This window comes from Typha angustifolia, chromosome 15, assembly GCF_048772165.1.
Source record: "Typha angustifolia cultivar Huaian chromosome 15, ASM4877216v1, whole genome shotgun sequence".
NCBI lineage: Eukaryota > Viridiplantae > Streptophyta > Magnoliopsida > Poales > Typhaceae > Typha > Typha angustifolia.
The window spans coordinates 18,921,892-18,941,213 of NC_133253.1; the positions used below are offsets into that span (position 1 = coordinate 18,921,892).

General features: G+C 37.1%; 3 protein-coding genes across 4 annotated transcripts; 1 reads left to right on the forward strand and 2 right to left on the reverse strand.

Annotated features, from left to right (window-relative positions):
• The first annotated feature begins 1,463 nt into the window (after positions 1 to 1,463).
• On the forward strand, positions 1,464 to 3,096 carry LOC140778433 (non-functional NADPH-dependent codeinone reductase 2-like). Its single transcript, XM_073123140.1, has 4 exons — positions 1,464 to 1,851; positions 2,109 to 2,352; positions 2,428 to 2,607; positions 2,721 to 3,096. Exons 1-4 carry the CDS (start codon positions 1,544 to 1,546, stop codon positions 2,943 to 2,945), a joined length of 957 nt encoding a protein of 318 aa, XP_072979241.1. The 5' UTR covers positions 1,464 to 1,543; the 3' UTR covers positions 2,946 to 3,096.
• A 112-nt stretch (positions 3,097 to 3,208) lies between these two features.
• LOC140778432 (uncharacterized) lies at positions 3,209 to 10,617 on the reverse strand. Of its 2 annotated transcripts, none has more exons than XM_073123139.1 (11): positions 10,265 to 10,617; positions 10,094 to 10,181; positions 7,305 to 7,454; positions 6,870 to 7,001; positions 6,004 to 6,154; positions 5,890 to 5,928; positions 5,730 to 5,804; positions 4,225 to 4,284; positions 4,043 to 4,107; positions 3,541 to 3,631; positions 3,209 to 3,456 (listed from the first exon to the last, which is right to left on the reverse strand). In XM_073123139.1, the coding sequence occupies exons 1-11, from the start codon at positions 10,494 to 10,496 to the stop codon at positions 3,421 to 3,423; spliced, it is 1,119 nt and encodes a 372-aa protein (XP_072979240.1). In that variant the 5' UTR covers positions 10,497 to 10,617; the 3' UTR covers positions 3,209 to 3,420. The 2 variants fall into 2 exon arrangements, with proteins under 2 accessions (XP_072979240.1, XP_072979239.1); XM_073123138.1 differs by having other exon boundaries at positions 10,262 to 10,617.
• A 764-nt stretch (positions 10,618 to 11,381) lies between these two features.
• LOC140778279 (transmembrane 9 superfamily member 3-like) lies at positions 11,382 to 15,848 on the reverse strand. Its single transcript, XM_073122918.1, has 7 exons — positions 15,634 to 15,848; positions 15,051 to 15,091; positions 14,374 to 14,959; positions 13,627 to 13,764; positions 13,321 to 13,477; positions 12,684 to 13,168; positions 11,382 to 11,925 (listed from the first exon to the last, which is right to left on the reverse strand). The coding sequence occupies exons 1-7, from the start codon at positions 15,780 to 15,782 to the stop codon at positions 11,706 to 11,708; spliced, it is 1,776 nt and encodes a 591-aa protein (XP_072979019.1). The 5' UTR covers positions 15,783 to 15,848; the 3' UTR covers positions 11,382 to 11,705.
• Positions 15,849 to 19,322: the final 3,474 nt, after the last annotated feature.

The following is a 19,322-nucleotide window of genomic DNA, read 5'->3' on the forward strand; positions in this document are numbered from 1 at the left end:
GTTTTGGAAGTAAGAATTAGTGATTGATGGGATAGTGGAGTAATGGTGGCTTAAAAAGAATATAAAGACTGGTTCTGTCATATCACGATATAAAAAAAAAGAAAAGAATAAGCTAAGACGGTTTTGTACTTTTTAACCATGTTCCAAAAGGAGATTTAAAATGGTTTTGTCGTTTTAGCGGGTGTCAAATAGAGAGTGAAGAGTATATTAAAATATTAATATTTATATACATAATTTTAATCTTATCCCGCCGAGCCTAAGCGGGCCGGTTCCAACTCAGACTCGGCTCAAAATTAATTTTGAGCCTACTAGCTTGAACCTAAATTCGAGTTATAAACTGAGCTTGAGCCGAGCTCGAGCCTAAATTAAGTCTATTATTGAGCCTTATTCAAGCTAATAAATATCAAATTAAGACTCAAAACTAATTTTTAGCCGAGCTTGAGCTAGAGCTAGTTCGCTCAAGCTTGACTATGTACACCCATTGTTGTGGACTTATAAGAAAGGTATGCCTTTTGTTTTTTTTGCTTTTGTTTTTGTTTTTTTTGAAAGAAAGTCTGTATATTGATCATATCATTCAATCCAAGCAATCGATTACAAAATGATAAAAAAAAGAGAAGAGAAATAGAACAAAACCCTTAGGGACAAGCCCCCTACTTAGCTGTGTTATGGACTAAACAATAATTAAAGCGAGTATCTAAGCAAGCACTCAAGCATAATAATAATACAGTGGAGATAGAGCATATGCTCTAAAAGCAAGCCTCCCGCTTGATCAGCTGATAGCACTACGCGAAAAATAGCATGTGTCTTAGAAGACCGAGCAATCTACTAAGGAGTAAACTTGGGTAGGAATTCAAGCCCATCAATGTTTAGTGCCTTCAACAACAAATTACTTGGAAGACCCATTTGAGAAATCCTAAAAAACTAGAACTAATCTAGCAAAGGGAAAGGAAAGAAAACAAACCAGAAGTGGAGGAGGGTAGGCAATTTGCCTAATATATCCTTAATACAACCTCTTAGGACAATTAATCTTAGAAAAGGAAACAATCCCAATATGGGTTTATTTTTATATAGTTTGATCTACTAGACCTAGAAATTTCGGTGGCTTAAACTTTAGGATCATACTGGCACATTTTTTAAGAACTATTTTTCTCTCGTAATTCAACGATTAAGATAAAATAATATTAAATAAAATTTAATTGAAAGTATCGATCATATGAACCGAAAGTATTGGTCGCTCTTTAAAATAGTATAAGGATAAATTAGTACTCTTTTATTTCTCGTTTTTTAAGCAATTATAAAAATAAGCAATAAGAAAATAATTAAATTTTAGTTTATTTACTTGTTAATATGTAAAATATTTTATATACCCTTAATATATCAGGGGATGAAAATTATTCTTTATAATTATTTGGTTTGATTCGGGCCATTACTTTCCTGTCATTACCTAACAGCAGCCACGAGTCTCTCTCGTCCTCCCCTATTTATTCTTCTTCTTCTTCACTGCCAACGCATCAAAACTAAATCGCGCTAGGAAAGCTTAGCCATGGCTGGATCTATCCCAAGCGTTACACTAAACTCAGGGCAGAAGATGCCGGTGCTTGGCCTCGGCACTGCCGCTGCCTCTATGATTCCCAACCTCGAATCGTGCTTCTTGGATGCCATCCAGGTGGGGTACAGGCACTTCGACACGGCTGCTATTTACGGAACGGAGCAGCCTCTTGGGGTCGCCATAGCCGAAGCCCTCCGCCGCGGATTAATCCACTCTCGCGACGAGCTCTTCGTCACCTCCAAACTCTGGTGCACCGACACGCACCCCGATCACGTCCTTCCTGCTCTCAAGAAATCTCTCAAGTAATTTAGCCCGAAGAAAGATTAGGGCTGCTATTAATATATAACCGATTTTTTTTTCTTCCCAGTAAAAAAGGGGAGGTGTTTTTGCCGAGGTTCCGCCGGATTGATATTAATTTTCTACTCAGTTTTTTTATTTATTTTTTGTGCATATATCTCTCTCTAGCTTTCCTGCTTATTTTTGTGTACCTTTTACATTCAATCTCATGAAATTTTAATGGTTAATTAGGTTTAGAGTATTATGAGTTAGTACTTTGCAGGAACCTGGGGCTAGACTACTTGGATCTCTATTTGATCCACTGGCCAGTGAGATTGGAACACGGGGAGCATAAGTTTCCTATCATTGATGAGGTTATACTTCCTTTCGACATGGCAGCTACATGGCGAGCCATGGAGGAGTGCCATGAGCTGGGCCTCGCCAAGTCCATTGGAGTTAGCAACTTCTCATCCAAGAAGCTATCTCAATTGCTAGCCAATTCCCGTATCCCTCCTGCTGTCAACCAGGTCATTGTATGATTAGCTTATTAGACACAATGTTTGGTGATAATGCTGATGCTGATGCTGCTGCCATGTCTTCAGGTAGAGATGAACACTTCATGGAACCAGAAGAAGCTGAGAGAACTCTGCGAGGAGAACGGCGTTCATATCACGGCGTATTCGCCATTGGCGGCGTATAATACTCCATATGGGTCTGCGTCAGTCATGGAGAATCCTACTCTGAAAGCGATTGCAAATGCTAAAGGGAAGCCTCTGGCTCAGGTGCTGTTCTATTGCTTAATATTTATGGGTATATGAAGGCCAAATGAATTTGTCTTCTAAAAGAATTCTGCTTGATGTACATTGTTTCTTTCATGTGGGCCATATGTTGACAGGTTGCTCTGAGGTGGTTATATGAACAGAAGGTGAGTCTGGTGGTGAAGAGCCACAACAAAGGGCGGATGGAGGAAAATATGAAGATATTTGGCTGGGAGCTGAGTCTAGAAGACAACGACTTGATTGGAAAACTTCCACAAAAGAAGGCAGTCCTGGGTGAAGAATTTGTATCCCTAAGTGGCCCTTATAGATCAACTGAGGAACTTTGGGATGGGGAGGTCTAATTAATATAGGATCCAGCTTCCTATGGACAAGGACTATGAAATAAAGTGTCCACTTTCCTTGATTTCCCTAGTTTACTTTAAAAGTCCTACTTTATAAGATTGTCTTATGGAATATCTATTTATTGGATCATGAAGCTAACTCCGTTTGATATATTGGTTTAGATATTTAGCCAACCTACCTAAGAAACGGAGGCTGAAAGTCATCAATTAACTCAAATATTTATATTTCAAATTTTAATAAAAGCTTATTCTGGTATTGCCTGTAATTGAACTAGCCGTTCATAAGATTTTAAATGAGGTTATGTAATTTACAGCTTGAAGAGTGAAAAGAAACGAAGTGAAGCGAGACTGTACAAATAATCAAAACCTCCACCAGGCTTGGGTGTCTATCTAGTGAAGAACTTTGTCACATGGCACTTGTAAAAGGAGATGGATGAGCAAAGCATATAAATACTTGTTGATAATCTCGATCCAGTTAAGATGTCCAGGCATTTGTTCGAGTAAGTCGGATCTGGTAGAAAGATCGATCAGTGCGTGTTAAATTTAATGAATGAACAAAGTTGGCATTGAACAGGAAATGCAAACTAAATCCAACCTGTGCAAAAGCATAAATTGCACGCAGAATCCGAGCATAGTCCGTGCCAAGCATTTGAATCACAACATCAGCCAAAAATGTACCCCACATTCTGCATAGAATAGCACAAAAACGATTGTCATCCGGTAATGCAAGATAAACACCCTAACAGAACAAAATAATTATGCAGGTTTATAAAAATGGGAATAAGGTTGTAGCTTCGCCTCACTCGACAAAGTTAAGTGTGATACGAGATATCTAAGATGGACTCCAAGACCTTGTTTGGTTTGAGACTAAATCCCAAACTTGATTAATTAGTATTATTTTTTAGTATTAATTTTTTAAAGAGTAAACTTGATTAGATATAAAAAAGTTAAAAAAATATTTAGTTACTAAACCAATTCAAAAGGGTCCATAAACTCAAACCAAATATAGCCCAAGATATTTCAAAACTGACGAAGTTCGATCTAAGACAATAGGGGTTTCCCAGTATAGATAGTTCCAAAATGAAGAAACAACATACAGTGGTCCAAGGAACATCATGAGACTCCTAAGGCCAAGATACCGTGACGCGGCATGAGCCAAGCCCTGCACGCATTTCAATTTGTATGCTTCAAGAGGGTTTGAACCATCAAACTTCAGAAATTACAAAACAGAAGAAACCTGCATTTATTGTGAAAGAGATACTGAGGAAGAAAAAATGACCTGTCTAGCTGCAAGTAAACCAGCTCTAGACTCCAAATTAACAGCTGCCAGTTGCCCACCCTGATAGCCATCAGGAGTGCATCGTTAGAAAAGAGACAGGAGCATAATAAAATACAGAGATAAAGATGTTAGCCGTTCAATCCTGAAACTAAATCATACTTGTATTACAAATGAAATCCCTGAAGTATTTTATGATTTCTAACATGATATCACAATCATCTGCGATAATAAATATAAAAAGGTATTTTATTCTTTCGAGTAAAATGATTTGATGTTTTAAAATGAGAAGATCATAAGAAAAAGAAATAAGAACGCTCAGAACTTTTAGCACTGAATAACAAAACCAACAGTTGCATCCAAGGCATATTTCACTCTGAACTTGAGTATGAGAAATTCAATTGCATTTGTTTCTTTATTCAAACAGTACAGATAGAAGTAAAAGCCATACCCAAAATTTTCGGACTGGAGGAACAGTTACAGATGAAAAGGATATAGATAAATTGATATTCAGTCAGATTTGGATAGTAGTCACGGTGTGGAAAGTAATCTATATTTGAGATCGCGGCCACTAGAAAAGTGACCAATTGAGACTCAGGACAATGCAAGCAGAGGTCAATGTACTGCCACTTAAGAGAACCTTATTTTTAGCAATCCAAGGTGCTCAAGAATTCAGGTATTGGGTGACAGAGTTGCATATTAAAAAATTTTAAAGTGTCAAGCAAAAGGAAATTGAAGAACATTATGCAGAAAAAGATACGACAATTTAACAGATATAATGATGTGCAGAAAGAATTGCTTATCCATGTTTTGCATATTTTTTATGCAATAGAAAGGTAACAAGCATGCACAAGTATATCGGATAGACTGAATAAAATTTAGGAATATGCAGAGTTAACTATCTGACAGCAAGATAAAGATTACTATCTGACCACAAGATAAAGATTCTGATGAAAGCTTTCACAGGCATCAAGAGAGTATCCTCTTTTCCTTTAAATGGACAAGATAGATACTTAGATACTTAGATACTTAGATACTTAAAAAGCATAAGAGAAAGTGAACATAAATGATCGAATAACACGGGCAAAAATCAAACAGTGATACAAATTAAAATTAGAAAACACAGAAAGCTACAAATGGCAAAAATAAATAAGGAATCATGGTGTAACTAAATGATAATTCATCTAACCCAAATAAGCATCTATAGGTGATCACATTTATACAATGTTTATACATTAATTATTGAACTGTTAGACAATAGATCTCACAATCCATCGGATGAATATAAGGACGTCAATGAAGGCTTAATTACATCAGTGGCTTGACGAAATTATAGAAAGCATTTACAACATAAATCAATCATTAATTGGGTTATGATTTTTTTTCTCGCCTATTAAGCTAAAACAGATAAAGTTTGTTTATTCTTATGATCTCTCACAGCAAAAGAATGCAGCAGTAACTTGTTAAAAGAATAAGATGAGTACATTTACAGAAAAATTTATATATACCCGTTTAATGAGTTCATTCTTTATCTCATAGTTGGCAGCCTCCAGCAGCATCTTTCCAGATAGTCGTTTAGCTAACTATCACAATTGTTGAGAAAACACAATCAACAACATATAGAGAGGATAGAACTCAAAATGTAAGGGCATGAAGAAACCTACATACCAACTGATAAATCTTTTCCAGAGTCAACACGCCACCACCCTTTCAAAAGATAAACAAAGTACATAATCCCAATAGGAATGGATCAGAGAATTACAGAGTATTTTAGAAAGGAACCTTCAAAAATATTTTTTGGAACTCTTTTGCCCCAACCCTCAAGGCTGCATCTGCAAGGACCTTCCATTTGCTTAGTCCAACTTCAAGAGTTGCATTATTTCTTGAAGGTCTGGAGTCATCCCACAGAAATGAAATTGGGTCTGTCTGTTGACTAAATACAAAATGGTTGATAAAAAAGTTAGCTAAATAAGCATGAGGGGAAGGAAATTTACGTAAGAGGATTCTCTGCATGACGCATAACATATGTTACTCCAATATCCAGCAATTACAAGAAAGTGGAAAATCAGATGCCTAAAGAATAGTTCATTATAATTCTTTGGATCTCAGCATAAGGCTTATTTCTTTTATATATCAATTACTATGGGAACACTTAAGCTGTGGAAGCATTTCCTAACCCAGGTACTATCAAAAGCCTTTAACCGTGAAAATGAAAATATATTCCACATCTAGCTATTACTATTCAACTAGCCTCAAGGACAAAGATTACAAAAACAAAATGCTAAAAGAAGAAACTTATACCCAAAATAAAGAAGAACTACTGCAGGATTGTCTCTCAAATGAGGAAAAAACCTACAGGACAACTCGCTTTTTTATGCAGTTTTACCTCTTTTTTGATCGATCGTATCTGCCAAATATATTATAAATACAACATTATATCATATATAAGCATCAAATGGTCTTTTATAGTCTATTCTGCTAGGAATACCTTTGTCTTGAAAGTATAATAGCTCACTAAGACACCATTAACAACTACCAACTTTTGGTATTTATTAGCTATCCTGCTGCAAGGAAAGCTTCCAAGCATGGATTTCAAGAGCCATTTGTTTCTTTCATAATTTCTACTTTTTATATTCAAACGAAAGTACCTTGAATATTCTTTCAACAGGTGAAGGAAAATTTCTACTTCCAGATCTGCTGTGGACAATTTACTAGAGCAAGGAACACTGAGTTTTTTTCTTACACCAAGTAAGACACTCCTGTATGAAGGCCTCCAGCCCCTAGGAAGATCAGCAATGAAAAGAATCATATACCAGCTATAGCCATAGACCTACCAAAATTAGAAAGTACTAAGATTCAATTGTAGATACAATGTAATATAAGATATACAGATGTTATGGAAGACTAACAATATAATATAACATAACATGCATATTATAAAGGCTTGAAAAATGGTTACATTTATATTGACTCAAGTCATCATAAACACACTAAGGTGTGCTATAAATATAAGGCATATAAAACTGAAAGTAAATGATGCATCAAATGAAAAGGAAAAACTCTAAAAATAGCTCTTCACTGACCGTATAACTGAACGGGCATCTGCAGCGAGATAGAAGAATCTTGACTCTAAATTTGATATAAAGATATCTCGTTCCTCAATATCATCTAAATCCATATCATAATCAGCATCTTGTCTGCTTGTAACTGATTTCAGCAAGGGGCTGAAGTAGCTGGAAAAAAAAAAAAACTTTGTTAGCTTATGCTATCGATGAATGACTGATTGGGTGTTTACTGGACAACAATATTTTGAAAAGTGACCGCGGGTCACGCGTGACGGGCAGTCACTTCACCGCCTAGTGCCTATGCGGAAGGCGGGTGACAAGGTGATCTAGCATTTTTAATATAAATAAATATATAAGTATAGTATACAGTATTTACATTTTACCAGTACACTAAACCAAAACACTAAATAACATAATCACATTGGCTAATTGCTTAATAGTGATAACTGAATAATTGAGATATTTTATTACTAACTCTAGTTTATTCACATGAATCACATTTCAAAATCATCTAATTAGAAATTATATACTTAAATAGCAGACAATTAGTAATTCCCCCAATTAATAATGCATGACAGTGAAAAAAAAATTCCTTCTCGTAATCTTAATTCAATACTTCATAAATAGGGGTATAAATGAGCCAAGCCTGAGCGAGCCGATTCCTGCTCAGACTCGGCTTGAAATTACTTTCGAGCCTCATAATTCTGTTCAAACTTAGCTTAGCTCAACTCGAGCCGAGCTCAAGCTGAGCCTAACCAAGCCCGAGTCGAGCCCTGGGCAAAGCTCGAGCTTGATTAGAGTATGAGGCGGTGACGGTGTGGGCAGTGACGGCGTGGATGATGGCTTGTTAAAAGAGGATTCAGAGACGGATGAAGGAGGAGGCGACAACGAAGAGATAGTGAATGAAGGAGGAGGAAGAAGCCGATGGAGTGGACGAAGAAGAGGAGGCCGACGCCGAGAAGGAGGTGGCACCGTGGTGGTGGTTTGCTGATGGAGACCGACGGAGAGAGAGGAGGTGGCGGCGCATGGGGTGAGGCTATGGGTGGTGATTGGGTGGATGAGGGTGAGGGTGAGGGTGAGAGTGAGGATGGGGTGAATGAGGGGCCTGAGGGTGATGGGTGAGGATGGAGAGGGTGACGTGATGGGTGAGGATGTGGTAGGTGAGGATGGGTGAGGGTGACGTGATGGGTGAGGGTGGGGTAGGTGAGGGTGGGTGAGGGTGATGGATGGGTGAGGGTGATGGTGAGGTAGGTTAGGAACACGTGGCAATATTTTTTTATGCCACGTGTCTTTAGTTATAGCTAGTCAGACTGTCAAGCTTATCGAGCCGAGCCTGAGCAAGTCAGCTCCAGCTCAAGCTTGGCTCGATATTAATTTCAAACTGATTACAACGGCTCGGACTCGGCTCTGTCTCGAACCGAACTCGAGCTTTAGCCGAGCCAAGCCTAAGCTGCTCGTCAAGCTTGATAACCCTATTCATAAACCAATTAGTAATTAACTCCTCTAAATTTCTAATTAATTCCTATAACCGTACTCATCTCTCCTCAACTTGAAAAATTAAGCTAGGGAAAATTAGGAACATTTAATCTTAGGAAAGAAAACAGTAAACCCATTAATTCATAATGGGAGAGAATAAGAGAGAGTGAAAGAGAGTTAGAGAGACTGAGTGAGTAAATGAGAGAGAGGAGAGATGAGTATTGTTGTGAGAGATTAATTGAGAGAGTGGGAGAAAGAGCGCATCGCACGCTGCTTGCCGCTTGTCGCCTTCGCTGTGGTCGTCACCTTTTGCTATCACCGGCTATGGAAGAGCTTGTTCTAGGGTTTGCCGATGAGAGATGTGCAACGAGAGACAGAGAGAGAGATCAGCGTGGTGTTTGGTTTTTTAATATTGGTTAGTTTTATTAAACCCGATCCGCTGTAAATCCCGACCCGCTCACTAATAACCGTATCTCAACTTGGTGAGCCGAAGCATTGGCCCACCAAGGTGCTTGGCCGCCTTTTGTCAGCGCCTTTCAACATGGCGGTGCAGCCGGTGTGCTACCACGCCATGGCCGGCTGCCTTTTCCGCTTTTCAAACCAGTGTTGGACAATTGAATGTTTTAACTTCTAAGAGATAAAGGACAGATCCAAGTATACAATACATTTAATTGGATGTATGATGTACTATCACATAGTGTACTAATCTTCATCGTAAAAGTTTCATGGTTATTTTTCATTTACCTGTGGAGTCCTTCGTCAATGCAATAACATGTCACATGGTTAAAAATTAGCAACTTCATAACACTGGACTTAACAAAGGAAGGTGTTTGTAGTCAGGATCCTTCTAAAAATCTATTACCAACAAAGAAGGTTCTCAAATAAATAAGAGAAGAGGAGAGGAAATGGCACAAATGAGGAGAACAACAGATAGATTCTGAAGCGGAGGGAAAAATAAAAAATAAAAGGAACATGAAGGAACCAGTACATAGTTATGGAGACATTCCCCATTTGCCGAACAAAAGAATGACATAAGTTAATCAATTTATAAGTTGTTTCAGTTGTAACATTACATCCTCTTTCACTTGAACATTTTGCAATTGTATTACTACTATTACCTCAATGACCCCACCTTAAATATGTTGATTTCAAATTCCTAAAGATAAACTTCAGAATAGCAGTAAAAGTTATCAGATTAACAAACAATAATCTACAAATAAATAACATCTATACTACACAAATACACGCAAAGACCCATTCTAATTAACCAGTTCAAAATTTTCAGCTGACCATCAAATTAGAAGAATCGAAATAGTACAACAAATACCTACCTAGGCCCGAAAAGAATACCTTCAAGTTCCAACAGTTCACAATCCGAAGCAAGCTCAAGCACTAACCTCAGTTCTGGATCAAATGTCTCTGCATAAAAAACACCAAAACACTAATAATACTTTTAATACATCATAAATCTCTAAAAAAACAACGAAATTTCTCCTCACCACCTCTTGGGGTCGAAATCGCGGCATGAGGAGGACGGGACCGAAACGTCGAGAGACCATCCCCACGGCCAATCGAACCAGGAACCCTCCATTCTCCGGCCATCTCGAGCTTGGCTTTCGAATCCTCTCGGCGAAAGGAGACAAGAGAAGAGGAGAAGAGACGGGGTCTGCTGCATCCAGTGATGGAGGTCGGGGACGCCGAGATGGAGATGGGGTGGGGAGCGACGGATACCATCGATTTCGTTGCGAGAAGTGCTCGAGGTGGGGAACGAAGGAAGCCTTCACTCCTTGCTCCGCTATTAGGAGCTCCGAAGGAGTTCGCACTCGACTCGCCCTTGGTTTAGCGAGCCGACGTCCTTATGTTTTGGCTGATATAAAAGTAAAACAAAACTAAAAGAGGTAAAGAGAAAATTTTAGTATAATTAGAATAAAGACGATGTGTGATTGGCGGAAACTTAAATTAAGGGATTTTAATTTGTGAATATGGGGATAATAGTCGTTAAAATTGATTTTTGATTAGAGTTATGGCCCAAATTTCATTAGCCAGTGCGAGATATCATAGAGTAATGCTTTATCCATCGTTTAGGAATTCCAAATGTCTCTTTAATTTCAAATTCAATTAATTGAGAAGGGTGAATCCTTTAGTTTTGCTTTGTTCTTGTGTTTATTTTGAGGCATTTACTGACCAAGAAGGTTTAGAGTAGAGATGGCGATATTTTATACAAAAGATCCCCTTCTTTATTTCGTTATGGGAATTTTCTTAAGCAGTCCTTGTCTCTTCTTCCCTGCAGTAGTGAAGCAAAATGGCGGTTATTTTAGCCAGTCTTCAACTATTTTCACTGTTGGACCACGATATGGTCGATGATTCAAATCATAAGAATACCAGCTAACGATATTAGCTACGATATGCCCAACAAAATATGAAAATCTGACATGAAAATTTTATGGTACTATTATACAATGTTAAACATAACACCATCTAAATAATATCATAATATTCTTCTATTTTGTAATCTTTCACAATCATTTATGAAGTCAACCGAATGATTTCAGTGTTAGATCGACGCATCATAATGTCTTACGGAAAGAAAAAAATATATACTTTCAAGTGCAAATGCAATTGGAAACACATACGGCGAATATGATTCACGACTTTGGATTCAAGATCTGAAAATACAAACAATTGTCTGAAATTTGCAGGAAAATGTAATGGTACAGACTTGTTCTCCCAGATATTTTTCGGAAGTACAGACAAATGGACCAATACACTTGCTTCCACCAGTGCAACAAATGGAGGAAGTTCAGCTCAACATCAGAGAAGATAACCAGCACGTCCATTGGCTGTTTCCGGTCCTGTGAATTCAAACTTTTCCTCTCTCGCATAGGTTATAATTATAAAAAGCACGAGGCTAAGGGTCATACCTAGCATCATCCGTGACTGAGTTTATTCACATTTGATAGATCGATATATATGGCGGACAAACAACAAGGCAGCGCGGAAGCCAACAGTGCCAAGCATGAGGAAGAAACCATAGCAGATGCAGGCCATATAACCAAAAAAGAAGGATGTTTGCATGAATCCTGACATGTCTGATCGGGCATAGTAGTAGTACCAACAGTATCCATATATGAATAAACCAGTTGATCCACCACAAAGGAATGCCCTGCATCAGAATGAGAAGAATACTTCTTAACCACAAAGAACAAGGGAAAAAGAAACAAAAAGAGGAAGCATCTTTAGTATGAAAATTCTAGAATAAGAAATTCAAGGGCAGGGGACAGCATGCAAGACATCTTTAGGCCTTGGACACTAATAAATTATAAATTTAGAAAAGAAAAGAAGAAATTGTACAGTGGAGCAATTGTAATAAATAGCTCGAGTTATCATTAAATGTCATCCCGATAAGAAAGAAGCTATCTGTACTTAAACAGCTCCCTTAGTTACTTTGATAACAAAATAGACTCTGAAGTACCATATCACAATGAAAGAACAAAGTCTGGTAGTGAGAAAATGGTTGTTGCTGATATAAGAATAAAGCTATTATACTGATGAACTGTGTCGATTAAACTTTGAACAATGAGAAAGGTTGAAGTCTAGCAGTGTTTAAATTGTCGACACAAATAAAGTCAGAATTGTTTATAGAATAAATTATACACAGCCTACAAATAGAGGAGCATAAACTCAGTATAAATGTCTAATGAGGCAGAAATATGCATCATAATATCTACTTTGATCTTATTCACTATAATAATATGCAACAGAACTAAGAATAAAAGTCCTTCTAAGCATGAAGCAAAAGCTAAAGTGATGAGCAAACCAACATAACTCAGAAAATGGAACTTTGGTAATGAGCATATCATCTGAAGTACCAAATAAATAGCAGTCATTAGCTTAATACTTGATAGTGAATATCTGGCTTACCTCCACCACCATTCATGATCTTCAGAAGCTAGTTGAAAGTAAGTCAATGCCACTGTGATGAAGGCAGTCACAATAAGGAGAATAATGAAGACTATGAACAGGATGCTGTAGATTGTGTAAATTCTGTGACCCCATACACTGGCAAAGATATAGTAAAGTTCAATGTAAATGGCACTAAATGGAAGAAAACCAGCCATTGCCATTTGTGGAATAGTCCCGCGGTACCATGGTAGTGGTGGGATCTCCCTAGGATATTTGGTAGTTCGACAAGGAGCTTGAAACTCTACTTTGCTATTTTTACCAGCAATCCCACCGAGAACAAGCAAAGGAGAAGTTACGAGTGTCCATATCAGAATGATAACTAAAATAGTGCCAAATGGCAGTGCTGCTGTAGCACTATATACAATGGCGACAGTGTTAAGAAAGCAGAATGTTAAGAAAAGAGGTCCACAGAAGAGGCATCCTGTCAAAAGCAAATTCCTTACCTGCAAAACAAATTTTAAAAAAGAAAACTCAATACACCATGTCATATTTCTGGATCCTGCATGTCAGTCTTTGAAACATTGAGTAGAAGCTGTCTATGAAAAATATATACATGAAACATAACAGATGATTAAAGAAAAGAGCAGCCACACACCCAGTTATTCCCTTCAAGTTGACAATAGAAATTGGACGCAACATAACCAGCAATACCAGATGTAAGTGCATAAATTACAACCAGTGCAGTGAAAAGAGCTCCCCTGTTGTAGGGGTAGAATACACCCACCAGGGCAAGAACAAATATGAAAATCGTACTGCAATGCCAATAAAAGACATATTAGAAAGAATGAGGAGAAACCAAATAAATTGTGCTGTAGGATTCAAGATTAGACAAATTTACAATGCACTGCTCCAAAGGACATAAAATGAGTTGTAGATAGAAAATATCGTCAAGGAAGCTTACAGAGCAAAGAGTTGTGTGCCAGAACCAACACAAGCAGCAAACAGTGACTTATTCTGCGGATACCTAAAGACATCACCATGGATATACTTCCATCCAGTCTCTTCTTGTTCTTCTGCCGATTCCTCATCATGAGCATACCTTTATCCATATACAATTAAGTTTGAAAGCATAAGTCATTATAAACATAGCTTAAAAACTGAGAAACAAATAAAATATTCCAAGAAAAGAATAGTATTCAATCACAGCTGATAAAAACAGTATCAGAAAACCATGTCTAAAATACAATGTAATTCCAGTAAATCTCCAGATATGCAACATGTAATTACCAAGGACTATATCGTGCATCCATCCATGACTTCTAGGTTCTTAAAAACAAGCCACAAGATGCATATTAGAAATTTGATCAGAGGCTCAAAGTGAAAAAAATAAAGATAATTATACCACATGAAGCTTATAGCATGGCTTGACAACCCATTACAATAGTAAATTACTAGAAAATCTCACAAAATTTTTAAAATAATTTGAGTTTTTCTTATTAAACAATTCTTACTTCAAGAAATCCTGTGGACACTCTCATACAATAGATGGACACTAATGCAGGGGAAAAAAACAAATTCAAGTGACAGGTTTAAAGTTCTTGAAAACAATAGCAAGAATTTTCTTAAAAGAGCAAAGAATTGATGTAATGACAGAGTGTAGAGGAAAATAAATCCATTAAAAGTTTCAAAATTGCAAGGCAGATCTTACTTGACAAAGTCATTCTTCAGTACTCTCATTAGAATTGTGGCAAGAAATCCTGTAAGTAACAGTACTGTCACACATGAGTTAATTATTGAGAACCAATGGATCTCCAAGTGATGCGGCAGTGATGATGACTGCGAGTACTTCTCCATCCTCTTCTCAAAGGGTGTGGCCGTCTCCTTCCACTTTACCGAGTAGAAGAACTCCACCTCTGTCTCTTTGTCCTCAGTGATCTCCGCTAAAGCATTGGGGACTGTCTGGGCGTTGATCTCAATAACCCGGTCGTCGTTGTAAAGAACCTCAAAATGAGTATGTGTGTAAAGGAAGTACTTGTACTCGCTTGGGTCAGCCTTGCCTTCCCTATCGACCTTCCCGATGAATCCCCATACGGGTAGGTCATCATAGTACATCTGGAAGTAATAGTCTTTGGTGACAGCATTCTTGAACTGCATTACATCTTCTTTTGTTAGCTTCTTCTTGCATACCAATTTGGAGTCAAGGTCAACATGGAAGTCAAGCTTATATGGAGCATCAACAAGACGGTCTCCATTCAAAACTTCACCAAGAGCTTCCGTTTTCTCCTTCACATGTTCTGGTACCAAAATTCGGAAACAGAAGACACTGAGCTTGTCGTTCAAACATAAGAGACATAAATGAACTACTGAAGGAAACCAAAAGCAAACCTGGAGAGCAGAATGGGAGATCAAAGTACCGATAAGTCTCACTGCAACAGGAACAATTAAGGCACAAGAGTTAAATGAAAATACAATGATATTTGCACCCCACAAATTAATTAACTGCAGCAATTGTTTGCCGAATTTCTTATTTGGCACAATGAGAACAATACCAAACACTAGCAAAATCTATCGTGGTTTCATTTTGATCTTAATCAAAGCTCGGCAACTGTGACGTAATCATCAAATCTCATGATGCTCGTAGTTTTCAATGTTACTTCTTCGATCCGGACAAAGAACAAAACAATCAGCAAACTTAGAGTCAAACAAGTAAATATTCGAATTTTGACCCAAAAATTCGCGCAATCGTCTGTACTTTAACCCGAATCATTAAAGTACCACGAAAAAAACCAGATCTTTCCACAGTATCACCATAAAATCCACAGTTACAACAATTATTAGACCAAGAGACAGTGAGTTCGAAACTCAGAACAGCTCAGATCCGAAGAGACGGGAGCAGATCTGATGTAAAAGGAGCAGAAACAATGACTAAACCTGGAAAGAAGCGAAGACGGGAAAAATTACTCCTTACCTAGGGTTGTGGAACGGGCCGACCTTGTTGGCGTAGAGTGGAACCGGATCCCCGGCCTTGTATCGGTGATCCGATGCGTCCGACAACACACCGGCGACACCAAAACAGAGCATCGCAACTATCGCCGCCATCAAATTGATCGATCCCATCTCTCTCTCTGTCTCTCTCTGTCTCTCTCTCCCCCCACCTATCCTTTGACGCGAGAAAGTATTATATCAGTAGAAGCTGGACGCGAGAAAGTATTATATCAGTAGAAGCTGGCCGATGAAGTATAATTCTTACACAAAAATGTCATTTCCTTTTTTTTTGGCCAAAAACCCCTCACTTTGTACTTGAAATTACAACAAATTAAAGTTCTCAATTAAGAAAACCTTAGCGTACGTATAACGTATTAACGTATAAAATAATCTTCTTTTTTATAAGGTACAAACAATTATACTCCTTTCTATCGTAAATATCTTTTCCTCTGCCATTAAATACTGTTACTTGATCCAAAGGAAAACTTTTTTCCTAAATAAATACCAAGTAATCTGTACATATACATATACATATATATATAATATATATATTTGTTTAGCCCATCATAAGAAATTTTCAATGTAACCTACTGCAAGGGAAATATTACAGTCAGAGATTCTACTACAGTATTACATCATAATACAAGAGATGAAAGGCATAATTCAACCTAATTGAATATGATTGAGATACGGATGGTATCAGCAAAATTATAGCTACATCATGTTTGTAAATCAATTTCCGAATGCCCTTAATTTGACTTTTATTTTCCTTAGTAAGAATACCATGATTTGACTTCTCAATTTAGGGATTTGAACACATTTTTGCCAATCAACAATGTCAAATGGTTCAAAAGATACGGCATATAGTGCATATGCTGCTAAATAAGAAATTAATATAAATAAAATTTATTTTCTATAATGTAATGTAATTAAAGTGAACGTTAGAGCCCAATTTAGCTGTTGGAATACAATGTTGTATTAAATCTATTAACAAATTTCTTTTTTTTCCCTCCTTTTCTTTTATAGATATTGCTCGTAAGTCTCGTATTAAGTTTCAAAAGTATAATAAAGTTTAGATGTATTAAAAAGAGATAATATGTATTAGCATGACCAACTAAGAAAGCATGAATGACAAGTTAATCTCACAAATAATATGTACATACCAAAACACAACTCAAAAGAAAAATCCCTACAAGAGGGCTAATTAATTTTAAACACACAGTAAGCACTAATTTAGACATTGCCCGCACTATCTTGTCATCTATAACTATCTAAACCACATGTGACACTTAAATACGACAAGAAAGAAAAAAAAATTACAAAAAGAATCACATTGTGTGGCTTGCATAAAGAGGCCGATAAAATTTGAAAGTTTCCTTAAAATCACACGGAATATTAACTCGGTCAAATATTAGGTTATCGGGTTATTGGTTCAATCAGTAATTCGCTCTATTGGATTGCTGATTTTTTCAAAAAAAAAATCTAAATTTAAATGATTATAATTTTTTAAAAATAATATTATTGTACGTATACTCCTCTCTCTATATATATTATTTGTATAGATCCTCATGAATACATTACCATTTCATATATTTAATAAACAAAGATAAAACTACTCAACCGAGAGAAATACTTGTAAACTTAAATAAGTTATATTTAGACCGTTCAAATTTTAATGATAGTTTACTCAAGGAGTATTTATACAAAAGTAAGAATTTTAAAGAGTATATATATACAAAAATTGTATAGTTTGAGCAATATACATATAATTTATATGAATTTTAGAAAGTTATACAAGCAAATACATGATTTTTTTAAAAAAATATGTGCAAAAGAACTAATTTTAAGACACATATTTATATTTAACTGAATATTTTCAAAATTATAGGACTCTTAGAATAAATAATTAAATAATTAAAATTTAAGAATAATTAAGTAATTTTGTAAAAGTACTTAATCCAATCGATTTGCCAAACAGCCGAGTTGCATAGGTTATTAGATCAATCGCTGGGTTAGTCCAATTTTTACTGAATAAATTGCTTATCTAGTAGTTAATACGATTCTATTAACCATACTAGGAGATGCGGACAAGCTTAAGATTTCACAAAAAGATCATATATATAATATATATATTTTGTCATATTGATAGTGAAACACCCAAACCTCCAAATACACGTGTAAACCGCGTGGGTAAATCCTCCCACGCGGTATATCACATGACCTGTCAGTACAAGGATTTCACAAGGCACACAACCACACAATTTCACCATAATTAACTCAACTAAAGGAGTCCGGATACAAGTTCCACAGGCCACAACAAGCCTTCCAAATATACATCCAAAATATTACTCTAAAGTCCCAAAAAGATACAACGTCAACATCATACCCTCGCAGGGGCTTAATACAACTACGTACGTACTAAAAAGAAAGAAAGCGGCTACTCCTCGCTACCCGCACCTGCGTCCCCTAGCTCTGAAATAATATGCCACGAGGGGTGAGCTTACAGCCCAGCGAGTAGGATTCATACAATCTAAAATAATGACAGCACAGGTGTATATCCAATGTATGCCCAAATTGCTAACGATAACGACATGCTTATTTAAAATGACTTACCACAATTTACAAGTCAATGCAGTTGATAGAGATTACCAATCACTATCTTGGAACATGCTAGTTTACCAAACATATTATGATCAGTTCACACAGATATAAAGTTTGAGACAATCTCTTATTCGTACACATCTCAATCATAGGTTTACATGTTATGCATAGCAATAAAATAGCAGTTTAGTCATCTCATGTCTACCAAAACAATAATCATATTTATCATCGCTCACCGAGCTATTCACCACACAGGGTAAATACTCCTACAAAACAATCATCCATCATCACATACATCGAGGGGGGATATATACACATCTAGCGGTAATGTCACCTACACGTGTATGGCGACACTACATGTGACCGGTTGTCTGTGGCCATCAGACTCAGGACCCCGGTCGTAAGCCCATATCTCACTCTCTCTAAATCATCACCGCCCTCGGCGGGAGAATCAGGAGCCCACGGCTCATCAACAGACGCCCTAACCCTGCGTCGTCGGGTACCGCTAGAGTTATATCCCCGCCTCACAATCATATTCTTCTATCATTATAATCTAGTCCTAACTATGCAGTATAACTACCTGAATGCCACACAGGCTTCCCGACCTCAGGTGTAGGCCGCTAATAGTATAGACATATATGATACACTCTGCCCTTAACCCTGGGCTGAGTGAGTAGGGGTACTGCCTAGTCAGAATTCGACTACTAATGATAGGTGGAAGTGGTGCAGTGTTTATGCGTGTATAAAGCATGTTATAGTCATCATGATCATTACAGTCCATATCCACAGCAATCATACATCTATGCAACGGTATACCATACAGGACACATGTAAAGCATTATCATACACATTATCTTTCTCATGATACTATACTGAACAGATTATAAATAACTACATATGCAAAAGATATAACAGGGAGTACCAACTGCATGCATTAATACTGACATTTCCTACTGTATCATGCTATTCTAGATTTGTATAACTCTACTCGCCTGGGAGGTCGCCACGGTAAGGTAAAACTCGTCAGCTAGTCCGGGATCCCAAAATCTCCTCACGCGGTGTCAATCCTAT